The 18,245-nt window shown below is 36.0% G+C and overlaps 1 protein-coding gene across 1 annotated transcript in view; it reads left to right on the forward strand.

Annotated features, from left to right (window-relative positions):
- The window catches only part of LOC118837800 (aldehyde oxidase 1-like), a gene marked incomplete at its 5' end in the record, with an annotated part of 86,543 nt that overhangs the window by 48,959 nt on the left and 19,339 nt on the right, over positions 1-18,245 (forward strand). Inside the window, 6 exon segments of the mRNA XM_036744892.1 lie at positions 4,480-4,567; positions 6,554-6,640; positions 7,624-7,815; positions 8,785-9,012; positions 13,310-13,405; positions 16,440-16,568. Coding sequence (XP_036600787.1) covers positions 4,480-4,567; positions 6,554-6,640; positions 7,624-7,815; positions 8,785-9,012; positions 13,310-13,405; positions 16,440-16,568 — 820 coding nt within the window.

Raw genomic sequence — 18,245 nt, forward strand, 5'->3', positions numbered from 1 at the left:
GATTCCTTTAGTAAATGGGAATTTTGTTTTATTTCTGCAATAAATTGTGTTCATAGGTCAAATGTATATAGTCAAATATATATGCCAAAAGGCTTTAATTTTTTTGTTTTTGTTTTTGCTGAATAACAAGCTCTTTACCTCATAAAAACAGGATGTTTTTTTCAGTTATCATTTATTTTTTTTCTTTCTTCCATTTTATTTATCTCCCACCCCCTTTTTTAAAAAACAAAACAAAACAAAACCCTTGTAACAAAAAGGTATAGTCAAGCAAAACAAAATCCCGCAGTAGCCATGCCCCAAAATGTTTGCTTCATTATGAATTTTAATTGATCACCTCTTTGTCAGGAGGTGGGTAGTATCATCATTAGTCCTCTAGAAAAATGGTTGATTATTGTATTGGCCAAAGTTTTAATTAAATCTTTTAAAATTGTTCATCTCTGTAATGTTGATATTATAGTGTAAATTCTTCTGGTTCTGCTCCTTTAACTATGAATCACTTTACACAAGTCCTCCCAGGTTTCTTTGACATTGTGTCTTTCACTTCTTAGAACCCAGTAGTATTGCATTACATTCACATACCATAATTTTGTTCAGCCATTCTCCAATTGCTGGTTTCTCCTTAGTTTCTAATTCCTTTTCTCTATAATAATAGTAATAATAGCAACAATGACAAGAATTGACATTTATATATCATTTTAAGGTTTGCTAAGCTCTTACAAATGCTATCTCATTTTAGCTTCACAACAGCCCTAGAATGTAGTTTCAGTTATTGTCTTTATTTTACAGATGAAGAAACTGAGGCAGATAGCAGTTTTAAAATGACTTGTCCTGGGTTACACAAGCTAGTAAGTGGTTGAGGCTGGATTTGACTCCAGGTCCAGAACTCTGTCCACTGTACCATGTAGGTTCTTCTGTAAAAATTTCTGTATCTGTGAATTCTTTCCTTTCTTTGATCTCTTTGGAAGGTAGAGCTAGTAATTCTACTATTTATGAAGCAAAGGATATTCACAGTTTAGTAACGTTTGGGTCATAGTTCCAAATTTCTTTGCAGAATGGCTATATCAATTCACAATTACACCAACTGCATATCAGTGTACCTCTTTTTTCATAGCCCTTCCAACAAGTAAAAAAGTCAGGAAGCAATTATTAAGGGCTTACTCTGTGCCAGGCACTATGCTAAGCACTGGGAATATAAAGAAAGGCAAAAACAGTCCTTGCCTTCAAGGAGGTCACATTTCCACTGAGGAAGACAATATTCAAACAACTCTGTGCACACCAGGTATATATAAGATAAGTGGAAGTAATTTCAGAGGAAAGGAACCAACACCGGGGCTAGGGGGTGGGGATGGGGGAGCTAGGCAATGGCTTCTTTTAGAAGGTGAGATTTTAGCTGAGACTTGAAGGAAGCAAGAGAAACCAAGAGGTGGTGATGAGGAGGGAGAACATTCTAGCTATAGGGAGCAGCCCGTGAAAAAGCAGAGTAGGGAGAAAGAATTTGCTTGTGTGGGGAGCAGCATGGAGGTCAGTGTTACTGGATTGTAAAATATTCAGAGAGGAATAAAGTCTAAGAAAAACATTTGTCAATTTTCCTTTTTTTTTGAGCGGGGGTTTCAACTTTGCCAACCTAGTATGTGTGAAATAGAACCTCACAGGTTATTTTGTATTTCTCTTAATTACTAGTAATTTGGATCATTTTTTCATATGGCTAAAAAAAAGAAAACTTGTATTTTTTTTTTCTCTTGAGAACTTCCTGCTCATCTTCTTTGACCATCTATCAATTGGGGAATGGTTTTTATTCTTGTAAATTTGAATCAGTTCCTCATGTACCTTGGAATTGAGAACTTTAAAAAAAAAAACTTGCTGCAAAGATTTCCCCGCCTGCCCCCCCCCCCCCCCGTTAATTATTTCTCATCTAATCTTAGGTGAATTAGATTTGTTTGTGCAAACCTTTTTTAAGTTTATGTAACTAAAATCGTCTGTTTTGTCTTCTGTGATCTCTTTTTATCACTTGTTTGGTCAGGAACTATCCACTTGTCCATAGATCAGAAAGGAAATTTTTTTCTTGTTCCCCTAACCTGTTTATGATATGACCTTTGATATCAAAGTCATATATCCATTTGGAGATTATCTTGGTATATGGTGTGGGGTGCTGATCAAAGCCTAGCTTTTACCAGACTGCTATGCAGTTTTCCCAGTAGTTTTTGAAATAGTGAGTCCTTATCCCATTATCCAGGGTCCTTGGGTTTACTGAACCCTACATTACTAAATTTATTTGCTCCAATAAGTTGTGTACCTAGTCTGTTACACTGATCAACCTATCTTCAGCTAGTATCAAATCGTTTTGATGGTTACTGCTTTTGTAGTGCAATTTGAGATTTGGTACTGCTAGGCAGCTCTTTCTACCACTTTTGAAAACTATTATTTCCCTGAAGATTCTTGACATTTTGTTACTATTTTTTCTAGCTTGTTGAAGTAGTACTTTGGTACTTTAGTTGATATGACACTGTTTAAGTAAATTAATTTTGGTAATATTGTTATTTTTATTATATTCGTTTGGCCTATCTGTTAGTATTTTTCTAATTACTTAGGTCTTTTTTATTTCTGCAAATAGTCTTTCGTAGTTGTATTTGTATATTTCCTGTGTGTATCTTATTATGGGTAGCCTTCCAAACATTTTATACATTCTGTAGTTCTTTTAAATGGTATTTTCTATCATTTCCTGCTAGGTTTTATTAGAAAAATAACAGAAATGTCAATGACTTTTATAGAATTATTAATATCCTGCAACTTTGCTGAAGTTACTGTTTCAAATAATTTTAGTCGGTTCCTTAGGTTTCTCTGAACTACACCATTATGTCATCTGCAAAAGTAATACTTTTATTTCTTCTTTGATGATACTTATTCTCTCAATTTCTTTTTCTCATCTTATTGTGGTAGCTAGCATTTCTAGCACTGCATCAAATATTAGTGGTGACAATGGACATCTCTGCTTTATCCCTGTCTTATTGGAAAAGACTCAAGTTTGTCCCCTTTGCATTTTATGCTGGCATTTGATTTTTGATAGATTTTATTTCCCATGTTAAGATAAAGTCCATATATTCCTGTATTTTCAGGTTTATTTATTTGCTTTCAATAGAAATGAGTGTTAAACTTGCACTGAGACTTTTGGGTCAAATTTTTGTCAATTTTTTTTCTGTGTCTCGATACAATCACAAGATTTTTATTGCTCTTGATATTAATATGCTTAAAGTTTTTCTAAATATTGAAACAAACTTGCATTTCTAGTATAAATCCAACCTAGTCGTAATGTATAATATTTGTAATATGTAGTCTTTCAGGTAGTATTTTGTTATTTTTGCCTCAGTGTTCTTTAGGGTTATTGGCATATAGTTTTCTTCCTCTGTTTTGACTCTCCCTAATTTAAGAACTAAGACTATGTATAATAGAAGAAATTTGGTAGAATTTCATCCTTTTCTATTTTTGCAATTAGTTTATGTATGATTAAAATGGATTACTCTTTGAACGTTTGGTAGAATTGGCTTACGAATCCACCTGGTCCCATTTTTTTTTCCTTTGGGAGTTCATTTATGGCTTGGAACATAGAATTTTAAAGCTACGTGGGCCCTAATAGATTAATGCAATTTGCCCATTCATTTTATGACTGAAGAAACAACAGGCTCAGAGACATCAAGTAATTTTTTCAAAGTTACGCAGGTGGTAGGGGGCAGAGCTGGGATTCAAATTCCTGTCATTTAACTTAAGTCCAGTTTTCTTTGTACTATACCTGATGGTTCCAGACTCTAAATCTTAACCCTAAGGTAGCCTAGAGCAAAGAGACAGCAATCTCTCTCTTCCACTTTCTCTATCAGAAGCCATTCCTTGCAGCATGGGGAAGCAAAGGTGCAGGGGCAGGAATGAGCATAACATGAATATTGGGGGAAAGTATGAAACTAGTTTGACAAGAGCAATGAGTACTTGAGTTGTGAGAAAGTAAAGTTGGATATGGGTAAGGTAAGTCCAAGATTGTGGAAAGTTTTGGATACAAAACAGTGCAACAAGTTTGAACTTGGCTAGAGGATCTTAACTTTTTTTCGTATCATTGACCCCTTTGGTAGTCTAGTGAAGACAATAGAGATTTTTTCCGAATAGTATTTTTAACTTCATAAGACAAAATACATAAGATTACAGACCCTTTTCTTATATGGGAAGGTAGCTATAGAGGTCCCTGAGGGGATATGAAACTTCCCAAAGTATAGGCTGGTACAGTGGAAATTCTCCTATAGTCAGATAACATCAAAGCAATAATCTTGATCAAGGGGGTGGAAAGATCCTTGTACAAGCTAGAGCACTGATGGATTAGGGTGGGGTGGAACATGGGAAATGAATTGAAAGAAAATGACTTGAATAAGTCCAAAATATTCATTTTTTTTCTTATGGATTATCCTTACTTGGTGTAAATTGACCCTTTTCTGGTTTTAGAACTGGCTGTCCAGTCCGCTGCATTCTGGAACGTAGAGAAGATATATTAATAACTGGAGGCCGTCATCCTTACCTTGGAAAGTACAAAGTGAGTAGAAGTCAAAATGGCCTGAAGGTCAGGAGCATGGGGAAGCAAAGGTGCAGGGGCAGGAATAAGCATAACATGAATATTAGGGAAAGTATGAAATTAGCTTGACTAGAGCAGTGAGTGCTTGAGTTGTGAGAAAGTAAAGTTGGATATGGGTAAGGTGAGTCCAAGATTGTGGAAAGTTTTGGATACAAAACAGTGCAAGAAGTTTCAACTTGGCTAGAGGGTATTAACTTTTTTTGTATTATTGACCCCTTTGGTAGTCTGGTGAAGACAATGGAAATTTTTTCAGAATGATATTTTTAACTTCATAAAACAAAATACATAAGATTATGAAGGAAACCAATTATACTGAAATATATTTATCAAAATATATATTTAAAAAGAAAAACAAGTTTTCCCAGGCTTAGAACACTTGGTGGGTAGATACTAGGGAGAAACTGTGAATTCTTGAGCAGCAGAGTAGCATGATAAAAATGTTGCTTTAGCAGTTTTAATGTGATTAATATCATAGGGTGACTCTGAGATGAGTCTGGAGTTAAGGACACCATTAGAAAGTCACTTCAGTAATTTAGGCATACGGTAGAGATCTCGGCTAGAATGGTAGTATTGGAAATGGAGAGAAATGGGCAAATTCAAGGGATATTATGAAAAAGGAATAAATAAGACCTGGCAATGGATTGGATAGAGGAAAGAGAATAAATGGAGAAGAGGGAGAAGTGGAACATGATTTTAAGCATAGGTGTTTAGGAGAATGATGGTGTCATTAACCAAAAAGGGGCAGATTGTAAAGAGCAATCAATCTGGGGAGAAAATAAGGAGTTTGGTTGGAGAAATACTTAGTGTGGTGGGCCATTTAAGTGGAAATGCGCAGAAGGCGATAGGAATATAATATCTAGGTGAATGTCTAGATTGGTGCTGGAGATGTAGATGCGAAAGTTATGAGAATTTCTTTGTGCTCTGAAAAAGAGTCAGAGAAAATCAGAGGGTAATGGGCCTTTGGGGACATACACATTTAGGAAGTGGGATAAAGAAGAGCAGTAAGTGAAAGAGAATAAAAGGAATGGTCAAAGTGGAGAAATAGTATGCTATAGTATTTTGGAAAGCAAGAGAAGAATTAAGGAAGATTCATCAGTGTCAGTTACTACAGAGAATGTCTAGACCAGGGGTGGTGAACCTGTGGCCTCTAGGCCATGTGTGGCCCTCTAGGTCCTCAGGCCCTTGGACTGAATCCAAACGTCACAGAACAAATCCCCTTAATAAAAATGTTTGTTCAGTAAAACTTGGACTTAGTCAAAAGGCTGCACCCAAGGACCTGGAGGGTCACATATGGCCTTTAGGCTGAAGGTTCACCACTCCTGGTCTAGAAGAATCAGGGTTGAAAAAAGCCATCAGATTATTAGGTTTCAAGGTTGTACTGTTGGCCTTTTGAGAGAACAACTTCAGTAGTAAAGTTTGGATAGAAGCCAAATTCTAAGTGGCTACAAAAAGAACAAGTGATAGATCCCTTGTTGAAGAAATCTGGTGGTGAAAGAAAGGAAAAAAAAATTGAGGTTAAACAAAGGGTTTTTAAGATGGGTAGGGAAGAATGTGTTTGGAGGTAGAAAGAACCAGAGGAAAATGAGAAAATGAAGATACTAGAGTGAAAAGTCAGAGTTAAAGATGGAAAGAAATTTTCAAGAGGGAATGGGACTTAGGCTGCAGGTAGAGGGATACCCAGTTTCCATACTACATGATACATTATGCACAGGTATTTACATTTTGTTTTATATTTTTATGTACTATTGTCCAATGCCAAAAATTATTGTTAGAGGCCAGGTGACAACAGGGGAAAAAGCCAAGAATGTTCTGCTTTCAAGAGTAAATGTAAGTAGATTCTACATCCATACAAGAGGATAACCTGCTTTGCCTTTAGAAGTAGCTAACTAAAATTTAAAGGAAATACTTCGTTCCTTCAGTCTCTAAAGATTCAGTTCTATTTTTTAGGTAGGATTCATGAATGATGGTAGAATCATGGCCCTGGATGTTGTACATTATGCTAATAGTGGCTCCACCTTGGATGCATCTCAGTTAGTAAGTATTAATGGGTCAACATACATTCAATTATTTAATTAGGGAATCACAAAAGTGAAATATATATATTATTTATGCAATAAGCATAAAAAGACTATTGCTTCTAGGGGTATGAAAGAGAAAGGGAGTAGGCCTGTGATTCCATTGGAATAAGAAACTTTCAGATGAGGCAACTTTCTTTACTAACGCAGTTGTCACTTTGTCTGCAAACTATAGTCTTGTAAGAGAGATACCTAGAGCACTGAGAGGTTAAGTGATTTGCCTAGGGTCACGCAGTCTGAAAGTATTACAGGTAAGTCTTTAGTGATAGTCTTCCTGGAGTGGAAGCCAGCTTCCTATGCCCTACACCAGGCTTATTCCAAGCTATATAATAATAGAAATGCATATTCTTTGTGTAAGAAACTATTGGTGGAGAAAAAATATGAGGTAGTAGTAGAAAGACCACTGAACATGAGTTAGACCTAGACTGGGTTCCCAACTTTGCTTCACTGTCCAAGCTAGATCTAGATCCAGAGCAGGCCACTTCACCCTAAACCTGTTTCCAAATCTGTAAAATGGGGATAATAACACTTTCAGTAATTGGCATGACTTTTGTGAGAATCACATGAGATAATATATGTAATCATTTTGTGATGATAAAGTGCAATAAATATGGGTTATTGATTATTTGTACACTAGTGAGATCAGAAGGTCTTTGAATTGTTTTTGCCTCCTGACACAGACTATATATAATCTGGACATAAGTCTCAGACTCAAAAGTTTCTTTCTCAAACATCCACTTTTGATACTTATTATGGGACTACTTTTTTGTTTCAAGTATGGAATAACAGAAACAGGAGGTAAGAAGGGCAAGTATTTACAATCACATCAGTGATTTCTTTTATTCCAGCACCAAGAACAGTGCTTGACATATGGGCATTTGACAGGTAGGCACTTTTTAAATGGCATTTAAAAAATGCTTTTTGATTGATTGCTTCCTACAGGTAATACAGTTTGATCTCCTAAAGTTGGACAATGCTTACAAGATCCCAAACCTTCGCTGCCGGGGATTTGCATGCAAAACTCATCTACCTTCTAACACTGCTTTCCGTGGATTTGGCTTTCCCCAAGGAGGGCTGATTACAGAATCATGCATAACAAAAGTCGCAGCCCAAAGTGGTTTGCCACCAGAGAAGGTAACTAAATTATCCTCTAATAAAAAAAAAAGCATAGAATATCAGAACAGAAAAAAATTCCATAGATTATATAGCCCAATTATTTCATTTTGTAGATGAGGAAAATAAGACCCAGAAAGGGAAAAGTCCTTGCTATAGGCATGAGTCTACTGCACCCCTAGTGACCACATTCTTTTCTTCCATGGCTAATGATCCCTACTGGTTACTAGTCAAAACCACCTCCTCATTCTCAACCAGGTTCCCCAACGTTCAATGTAGCCTGCAAGCTTTCCCTTTCTCTGCTTCATGACAATAGTATTCAACCTTTCTTTTAAGTGTTCAGTGGGTTAATTAAAAGCTTGCAAGGGAAAGGATGGACTAACACCAAAAGGGGGAAAGTTCAAGTTGACAGAAGTCTTATCAGTCATGGTCCTTGAGGCATAAGGAACTAGATCTGCCTCTTCGTTGTTCTTGATTTTCTCTGGCCGACAACCTACTTCTGCCAGAGATCTGGTCCTCAGAGTCAGCCCAATACTGCTTGGGTTTGGTGTTAGATTAGTTCTTGGTCTATGTCAAAGAATCAGGCAAAACTATAGGGTTTAAATCCTACCTTTGATGTTTATTGCTTTCTGATGTTTAGTTACCTTGTCCTAATGTGCAGCTTTGTGCGACATCATACAAGTCATTTAACTTCCTTGGACTAGTTTCCTTACTTGTAAAATGAACAGGTGGGACTAAATGGTTTCTGAGGCCCCTTTTAACTAACTATCTATGGTTCTATGAGCTTAGGGTCCTAAATAGGATTTCAGTGGAAGAGGCTTTTGGTAGAAAAATAATGTTGGCTAGAGCAATCTAGGAAGACCTCATGGAAGATATAAGACTTGAGTAGGACCTTAAAGTATGTAGGATTGAGAGCATGTAGGATTGAGAGAGATAGAGTGGAAGAGGAGAGACACTATATTTTATATCATGTTTTGAAATGTTTTTAAGGTGAGAATGATAAACATGTACAAAGAAATAGATGAAACACACTACAAACAGGAGATTAATGCAAACAATCTAATAAAATGTTGGAATGAATGCATAGAGATATCCTCATACTATGCAAGGAAAGCAATGGTAGAAGATTTCAACAAGAAGAATTATTGGAAGAAGAAAGGAATTGCACTTATTCCAGTGAAATTTCCTGTTGGTCTTGGCTCAGTTGCTGCTGGTCAAGTAAGTTTGCTATACAGACTGCCAAAAAATGCTGCTTTTTTGTGGGAAAGTTAAGCTGGTAGAAAATGTAGTTTTAGTAAAATAAAAAAAATATGGCTTTGGCTAAAACCAAAATTATATTTTCCTTTAGGTCAGGTCTGTGTCTGTGTATGTATGTGTATGTATACACATGTACCAACATATATGTACGTAAACATCCACATATCTATATATGTATATATACATATATATACATATGTATATGTGTGTGTGTGTGTATATATATGTGTATATATATATATATACATACATACATATATATATACACACACACTCATGCTTGGCTGCTAGATTATTCCTATAAAAGATAATACTAGCTTTTGATTTTAGGTAGATATTATTTATCATTTGAAGAAAAGTTCCCTATATTTCTATGCTTTCTAGTGTTTATTTTTTTTAAACAGGAATGGTGTTTTATCTTCTCAAAAAGCCTTTTCTGCATCTATTGATAAGATTATTTAATTTTTGTTAGCTTTGTTATTAATATGGCCAAGTATGTTTATAGTTTTTCTAATATTGAACCAGCCTTGAATTCCTAGTGCAAATTCAGCTAGGTTATAGTGTACGATTTTTGTGACATATTGCTACAGTCTGCTTGCTAATATTTGATTCAATTTTTTTGAATCAATATTAATTGGAAATACCAGTATATGGTTAATTTTCTCTGTTTTGGCTCTCCCTGGTTAAAATATCAAGACTATACTTGTGTTGTAGAATGAATTTGGTAGAATATATTCCTTATCATTTTTTCAAACTGTTTATGTAGTTCTGGAATTAATTGTTCTTTAAATGTTTGGTAGAATTCACTTATAAATCTCTCTGGTCCTGAGTTGCTGTTGTTTTTTTCCTTCAGGAAGTCATTTATGGCTTGTTCAAATTCTTTTTTTCTAAGATAGGGTTATTTAATACTCTATTTTCTATTCTGTTAATCTGGGCAATTTGTATTTTTGTAAATATTCATCTATTTCATTTAGAATGTTAGTTTTATTGGCATATTGTTGGCCAAAATACCTCCTAATAGTTGATTTCTCTTTTTCATTCATTGTGAATTCATTTTGTTTTTCACTGTCAATGTTTTCTTTCTTCTCAAAAATGCAGTTAGGTAATTAGGTGTAACTTTTTAACTCCATCACCTACCCCACACCCCGACAGCTCCTAGTATTATTTATTCAGTTTTTTTTTTTTTGCTTTTTATTTTGTTCATCTTTCCTTTGATTTCAGGATTTCTATTTTAATGTTTAATTTGGGGTTTTTAATCTGTTGGTTTTCTTTTTTAATTGCATACTAAGTTCATTGATTTCCTCCATCTATTTTACTGATGAATGTATTTAGAGATATAGCAATTCCCCTAAGTAGTGATTTGGCTGTATCACATGAAAGTTGGTATGTTGCCTCATTTTTGTCATTATCTTTAATAAAATTATTGCTTATTTCTATGATTTGTTCTTTGAGGTCCCCCTTCTTTAGGATTAATTCATTTAATTTCCAGAAAAATTTAATCTTTACTTCAAAGGTCTTTTATTGAATTTATCCTTACTAGAATACTAGTATTCTCTTTTTGGGGGCATTTGTTTGTGATGTTTTTATGCCCTAATACAAGAGCAATTTTTGCGAAGTTTCCATGAACAGCTGGCAAATATGTATATTTTGTTCTGTTCCTATTTACTGTTCTCCAGAGGTTTATCATATCTAATTTTCCTTTAGCCTCAGTATAGTAGATTTTGCTCCAGCCCCTTAGTTTGTTCTTTGTGTATTTTTTTTTGTTTCAAGTGTGTTTGTTTTAAACAATGTATTGTTGGATTCTGGTTTCTAATCCATTGTACTAATCCTTTTCAATTTTATGGGTGAATTCATACCATTAATACTCATAGTCATGATGGCTAATTGTATATTTTCCTCCATTTTATTTGATTATATTTTCCCTTCTTTTCCCTACCCCCTTCTTAAAAGTTTGTTTTGATTCTGGCTAATACCTTCCTTGGTCTTCCCTCCATTTTATTTACTCCCTTTCTCTTACCTCCTCTCCCTCCTATTTCCCTGTAGAGTAAGATGTGTTTCTACCCAAGAGGTGTGTATGTATGTATGTATGTATGTATGTATGTGTGTGTGTGTGTGTTTCCCTCCTTTAACCAGTTCAGATGAGATATGGGTTCTAGTGTTACCCTTCACCCATCTCATTGTCCCCTCCTTGTAAAATAGAGTTCTACTTATATACTCCTTTTATATTAGATGATTTTTTCCCGTACTTCCTCTTCTTTCCATCTCAGCGTTTTCTTCTTCCCCATTCTTTCCATTCTTTTTTTTTTTTTTAGAGATCATCCAAACATAACAGAATCATACCAAGACCTTCTGTTTAATTAGATGCCTTCTATTACCCCTAAGGATGATAGTGTGCTGAAGGGCTACATGTGTCATGTCCCCATATAAGAATATAAAGTTTTGCCTTGTTCAGTCTCTTAACATTTTTCATTTGTGTTTATCTTTTTATGCCTCTCTTGACTCTTTGTATATAAAACTTTCTACTCAGTTCTGGTCTTTTTATCAGCAATGCTTGGAAGTCTTCTATTTTGTTAAAAGTCCATTTATCCCCTGCATAATTAGCTTCAGTTTTCTTGTATAAGATATTCTTGTTTGTAAACCCAGATCCTTTTGGAATATCCTATCCCAAGGTTTCTACTCCTTTAAGGGCTATCTACTAACTCTTCTATAATCTCAACTGTTATTTTTCTGAACTTGAATTCTTTTTTTTCTGGTTTCCTGCAATTTTTTGTCTTAACCTGGAAGCTCTGGATTTTTGATAAAATATTCCTGTGAGTATTTTTTTTTCAAGAGGTAACCAGTGGATTCTTTAATTTTTTACTTTGCCCTCTGCTTCTAAGATATCTGGATAGTTTTATAATTTCTTGAAATAAGATATACAATAGGGTCTCTCCTCCCCCCCCCCCCCCCAACTCCCCACGAATTTCAGGCAGTTCAATGATTCTTAATTTCTCCCTTCTAAATCTCTTTTCAAGGACAGTTGTTTTTTCCTATCAGATACTCCACATTTTCTTCTATTTTCTCTTTCTTTGGACTTCATTTTATTATTTCTTGATGTCTCATAGAATCATTAGCTTCCGTTTGGCCAACAACCTATTTCAAGAAATTATTTTCTTTAGTAAGCTTTTGTGTCTCTTGTTTTAAGCTACTATGTTTTTTCATCTTTCTTCTGTAGTTCTTATTTCTTTTCCAATGTTTTCCTTTACTGCTCTCATTTCATTTTTAAATTTATTTTTAGCTCCTTAAAAAAAAAAAAAACCTCTTGCTTTAACTTTTCAAGGAATTGTTGTTTGACATGTTCAAGTTGTGTTTTTCTTTGAGGCTTTGCATGTAGATTCTTTAAAGAGTTATTCTCTTCTGTGGTGAATCCACTGAGAGGCTCTGCAAATTCAGAGCAGTTGAATTGCATGCAGGCTCCTCTTTGGTCTGGGTCAACAGCCCTGGTTATTTCCTTCCTCTGGTCCTAGGATCAGAGCCACCCACCCATGCTTTTCTGTCAGACTTAGACAGTATCACAGAGATCATTTGGTCCAAAACTCCAAGCTTATAGAAAAAGAAACTGATTCCTTGAGAAGGGAAGCATGAACCAATTTATGGAGAACTGAGTTGTTTTTTTTTTTCCAGAAGTGAATGTCATATTTTATCTTGTTTCTTCTCTCTGTTAGTTGTGGAAAACTGGATTTTTAAAATTTCGCTATCATGATTTTTTGCTCCTTGAGTCCCATGTAGATAATCCACTTGAAGTGTTCCAATTCAGTACTATTAGAATCAAACTTTTTCCTAACATCTGCGTTATGATTATTTTGCTTTAACTTACCATGTAGCTATTAGACTAGCACCCTATCATCGGTTTTCTTACATAAGCAGCCCTGAAAATCTCTGCAGTAGTGACCACATCTCAGTAAAATGGCTTGGTTAAGTATCTGCCTAATATGCCACCCAAGGATTATGCAGGTGTGGCAGATATACTGAGATCAAATTCATTGATGGCTGCTTTATTGGGATAAGGGCTAAGTGGTGGGTGTGGTTGGATTGAGTGTTTAAGCTTTATGCTGATTCCTGAGCCATACACTAAAGAGAGTTAGGATTCTGTTCCATGCACGACATCCTGCCGCTGGCCAAACTGTATATGTGTAGATTTTTGTCTCAAAGAAAATTGTGCAATTATAACATTAGTCAAAAGCACTACCAAACTAGATTTTGTTTTTTTTCTACTTAGGCAGCTGCTCTAGTTCACATCTATCTGGATGGATCTGCTTTAGTGACTCATTGTGGCATTGAAATGGGGCAGGGAGTTCACACCAAAATGATTCAGGTAAGAACAAATGAGTATGTGTGTGTGTGTGTGTGTGTGTGTGTGTATGTTTGGGAAGTGAGAGGGAAAAATTAAAGGAGAGCAGTTATACCACTTTTGCATTTTCATTTTAATAAATCAGTATTTTAGGGTATTAAAGTAGAAGAATACACAATTTAATTCAATTCAACAAGCAGTTATCAAACACCTTTTATTAAGAAGAGGAGAATCTTTCAAGTAGAAGAAGCAATGCTTTTGGAGTCAGAGGACCTCAGTACAAATGCTAAAAGATCTTGGCTTCCTTTGGCCAAATTATTTCTTCCTTCTGGGCCTCAGTTTCCTTACCTGTTAAATGAGGAGTTGGAATAGATGGCCTCTGAGATCTCACCTAGCTCTAAACAATATGAGCCTGTAACCTACTCTATACAAAGCATTATTCTAGTTGCTAGGGTTACAAAGAAAAAACAAACAGAACAAGACCGTGCCCTCAAAGAGCTTACATTCTGTTGGAAGAGCACACATTTACACATATAAGTAAGCTGAGTAACTTGAGGAAGAAAGCACTAACAACTAGGAGGACCAGGAAGGACTTTTTGTAGATGGCCAAATTTTGAAAGAATCTATTACAACTCACTGAACTGAATTCAAAAGAGACTGACTTTTGACCCCAAATTCCAAACTATGAATTTTGCAACCAGAAAAATATTTGGCCCGAAAACTAAAAATAGTAATCTCATTGGACCGAAGTCCAAATTATGATTCAGAATATGACTCTGTGGATATGAAATGAAAGCAAAGTTGTTGGAAACTTCTGAAGAGATATTTCTATCAAGCTGAGGTATAGGGGGAAAATCTGTCCGTGGCATTAAGAAAACTTAGATTATACAGATGAAACATCATTTGTTAGATGAAGGAACTAAGCCCCTCTCTTCTAAACTTCAGGACCCTTCTATTCTCTTACTTCTTTCTTGGTGCAAGAGATGGCCATTCTCTTTGCCAAGGCCACCTCTCTCTACCCATTTCCTTTAAAATGACACTACTGTTTCAGGATCCTTCCCTCACTCTCATATTGAATCAAGGCTGAGGTTTCAGCCTAAATTCCTTGGATAAATTATTTAATGTCTTTAAGCCTTAGTTTCCTCATCTGACAAATTATTTTTGGCCTATGTAATCTTGACAGAGCCCTGGACTTGGAAGGCCTGGATTTAAATCCTATTCCAGACATTTTAGTGGCTGTAAGAGCCTGGAGATGTCACAACTTCCATAAGACTTAATGTGTGCATCTGTAAAATAGGAACTGATAAAAACAAATACCTCACAAAATTGCTTTGAGAATTAAATGAGATGTCAGTAAAAAACTTTGCAAACCTTAAAGTATTAGATAAATGTCAACTACTATTATACTCTAGGACTCATCTAACAAATTTGTTTAATCTCTAAAGATATTAATATAATTTCTAAATTCTTTAGAGTGTAAACAGATAAATCATCATTTCTCAGATGAAGAAACTAAGATTTTGAGAGATTATATAATTTATCAAAGAGCTGAGGCTGAAATCATAGTCTCTTCATTATAGATGAGAGAAAGAGAAATAATGATTAATGGGCAGGATCTTAGAGGAGACCAGAGAGTGTGAGAGGACTTTACCATATCCATTGATGTACCCTCAAACACTCTGGCTTCCCAATTTATCAGCCTCCTCAACTCCCAACAGCTACAGCTTCACTCTACCTCAGCCACAGACATGCCTGATGGAACCCTGCCATTTTCTCTAGCTATCATCCTACATCTTTTCTCCTTTTAATTGCCAAACTTTTAAAAAGAATCATGTGCCCTCACCACTTTCCCTTTCTCACCACTCTCACTCACATCTTTTTTTAAAATTTAATTTATTTATTTTCAGTTTTCAACATTCACCCCCATAAGGTTTTGAATTTTCTCCCCCTCTCTCCTCCCCCAGACAGCTTGCAATCCAGTATGGGCTCTACACATACATTCTTATTAAGCACATTTTCACATTAGTCATGTTGCATAGAAGAACTATAACAAATGGGAGAAGCCATGAGAAAGAAAACGAAACAGAACAAAACAAAAGAGAAAAGAGCCTGCTGCACTCTGCATTCCAACTCCATAGTTCTTTCCCTGGAGGTGGATGGCTTTTTCCATCATGAGTCCTTTGGAAAATATTTAGGTCCTTGCATTGCTGAGAAGGGCTAAGTCTATCCAAATCAGTCCTTGGACGTTGTGGCTGTTACTGTTTCACTCATTTCTTAACCCTTTCAAGTTGGTTTCCCATGCCACCACTTGCCTAAGACTATTCTTTCCAAGGTTATCAATAATCTCCTAACTTCTAAGTCAGGTGGTCTTTTCTTAGTCTTCATACACTTGGACATCTCTACATCTTTTGACACTGCTAACCTTCCGCTTTACTCCAACTCATATTCAAATGTATCACTCTGTGTGTGTGTGTGTGTGTGTGTGTGTGTGTGTGTATAGTACAGTACAGTACATTTTTTGTTTTGTAAAATTTGGATTCAGTCAAAAGGCTGCACTTAAGGATCTGGAAAGCCACATGTGACCTGAGGGCCACAGGTTCCCCACCCCTGTCCCAGACCAATCAAATAGTTTTTCCTTTCTTCACTTAATGACACACACATATGTACACATACACACATATTTATATATATATATGTGTGTGTGTGTGTGTGTGTGTGTGTGTATGTGAATACACACATATATATGACATATGTTTAAGACAAATGGGAATGCAAAATATTTTTAAACATAAACAGATTTTTGATACAAAAGTTGTCTTTTCTCACATTCATATCAGGTCATATAATGTTATTTACTAGGCTGTCTAAATAAATGTATTTAAACAATGTCAGCTATTGTCATCATCATTATTGTTTTATTATTAGATTATAAACTGCTAAAAATTGGGGTCTGTTTTGCATTCCAAGCTTCTAGCATAAGAGCCTACACATAGTAGGTATTTAATGTCTTTGGAATTGAGTTGAACATGCATTAATAAGAGCTTTTTCTCTTTGTTAGGTTGTCAGTCGTGAGTTAGGGATGCCAATGGGCAATATTCACTTACGTGGAACGAGCACTGAAACGGTCCCTAATGCAAATCCCTCCGTAGCATCTGTGGTGGCAGATCTCAATGGCATGGCAGTACAGGTAAGATCAGAGCACTAATAGCTTAATCCTTGGCCTTCTATGCTTGAAGAATGTCCCCAAAGTCTTAGTGTAGTTCTAAGCAATTAAAGCTTACCTTTTAAATAAATTTAAACTATGTAAGTTTAAAGCTGCATTGGGACTTTGGGACATGCATTATATTAATGAAGCCCAGTAAATCCTGAAGGAAATATTTAGAAGTGAGAATGGAAAATCATTCAAATATTTATTAAGCACCTGACTTATTCAAGGTATTGGGGGGAGGGGAGGTAGAGGATTACAAAGAAGTATAAGAGATCTTTCCTATCGTCTAGAAGCTCACGATCTAGTTTATTGGATAAAGTGTTGAATTTGGAGTAAGGAAAACCTGGATTCAAATTTTGCCTCTGATACAAACTAGTCGTGTGGGCATAAATAAGTCATTTAATTTCAGTTTCCTCCTCAGTAAAGAATACAATACAAAAGAATCTTTGATTTTTGTGATCGGGGGAGCTCCCATTGTGGGAGCTCCCTACACGGCCTGTCAGTGGTAAGGGAAGTGAAGTAGGATTACATGATCATAGATCTAGTGCAAGAAAGGACCTTAGAGATTGTCTGGTGTGACGCCTCCCTCCCCACATTTTCTAAGGGAGGAAATTGAGGTCCAAGAAAGTTAAATGACCTGCCTAAGGTAAAAAATAAAAGCTGTGAAGTCAGAATTTGCCAACACACAAGGTCCTCTAACCCTAATCAGTGTTCTTTCCCCTACCATGCTGCCTGTAGGATAGGTGGGATGTAGAGAGATGGAGAGAAGAAGGTTGGTCATTCCAAGCTGTGGGAAATAGCATGAGTAAAGAGAAAGAGAGATTAGAATATGCAAAATGAATTTGCAGGGCAGTGAGATGATGAATCTGGTTGGAGTAGGGAAGTTCCATGTTGAGGAGCAGAGGGCGACAAGGTTAGAAAGGTAGAGTGGATTTTCCTTTTGCCAGTAGTTATATTGCAATCCCTTGCATATAGTAGGTGCTTAATAAACATTTGTTGGATTGAATTAAATTGGAGCCGGATCTCCCCCACCTTATTTTGATATAGAGATGTCTCCTGGAATGTTCAACTAAGCTGACTGCATTCTTTGAGATCAGCATGCCTTGGGTAGATGAAAAATCCTACAGGATCCTGTAGGAAAAGTACAGCCCATTTAAATAAGTCATTCGGTGTCCCCTTCATTCCCAGCTAAATCCCTTAGCTTTCATGTAAAGACCAGCTCCATATAAAGTCCGGCCTCCAAAGAAGATTATTATTCCGCGTCACTTTTGTCCACATCTATTGGCCAACTGCTCAAGCCTCAGGAGACTCATTGTACTATGTAGTTTATGAAGTAACTTTTATTTAACTCCAGGATGTACTGAATTCACTGGCCTGGTCCCAGCTTCCTCTAAGGCCTGTACGTGTCCAAGCATTGTATTAGCTTATGTAACAATCACACAATGCTGCTGACTCATACTCAATTTGCCAAACGACAAGACTGCCCCTACTCTTGTTAGAATTAGTAGTAGATTCTTTGTTCTTAAGAATAAACATGTTGAAAGAACAAATGAAGCTCATTTTAGCACCTGGTGTGTACACAGCCCTGTTTTCGGCACTGGAAGAACTAAGATGAGCCACTACCTTTAGAGAGCTTATTGTCTATACTCATAAATC

This window comes from Trichosurus vulpecula, chromosome 2 (genome assembly GCF_011100635.1).
Source record: "Trichosurus vulpecula isolate mTriVul1 chromosome 2, mTriVul1.pri, whole genome shotgun sequence".
Classification (NCBI taxonomy): Eukaryota; Metazoa; Chordata; class Mammalia; order Diprotodontia; family Phalangeridae; genus Trichosurus; species Trichosurus vulpecula.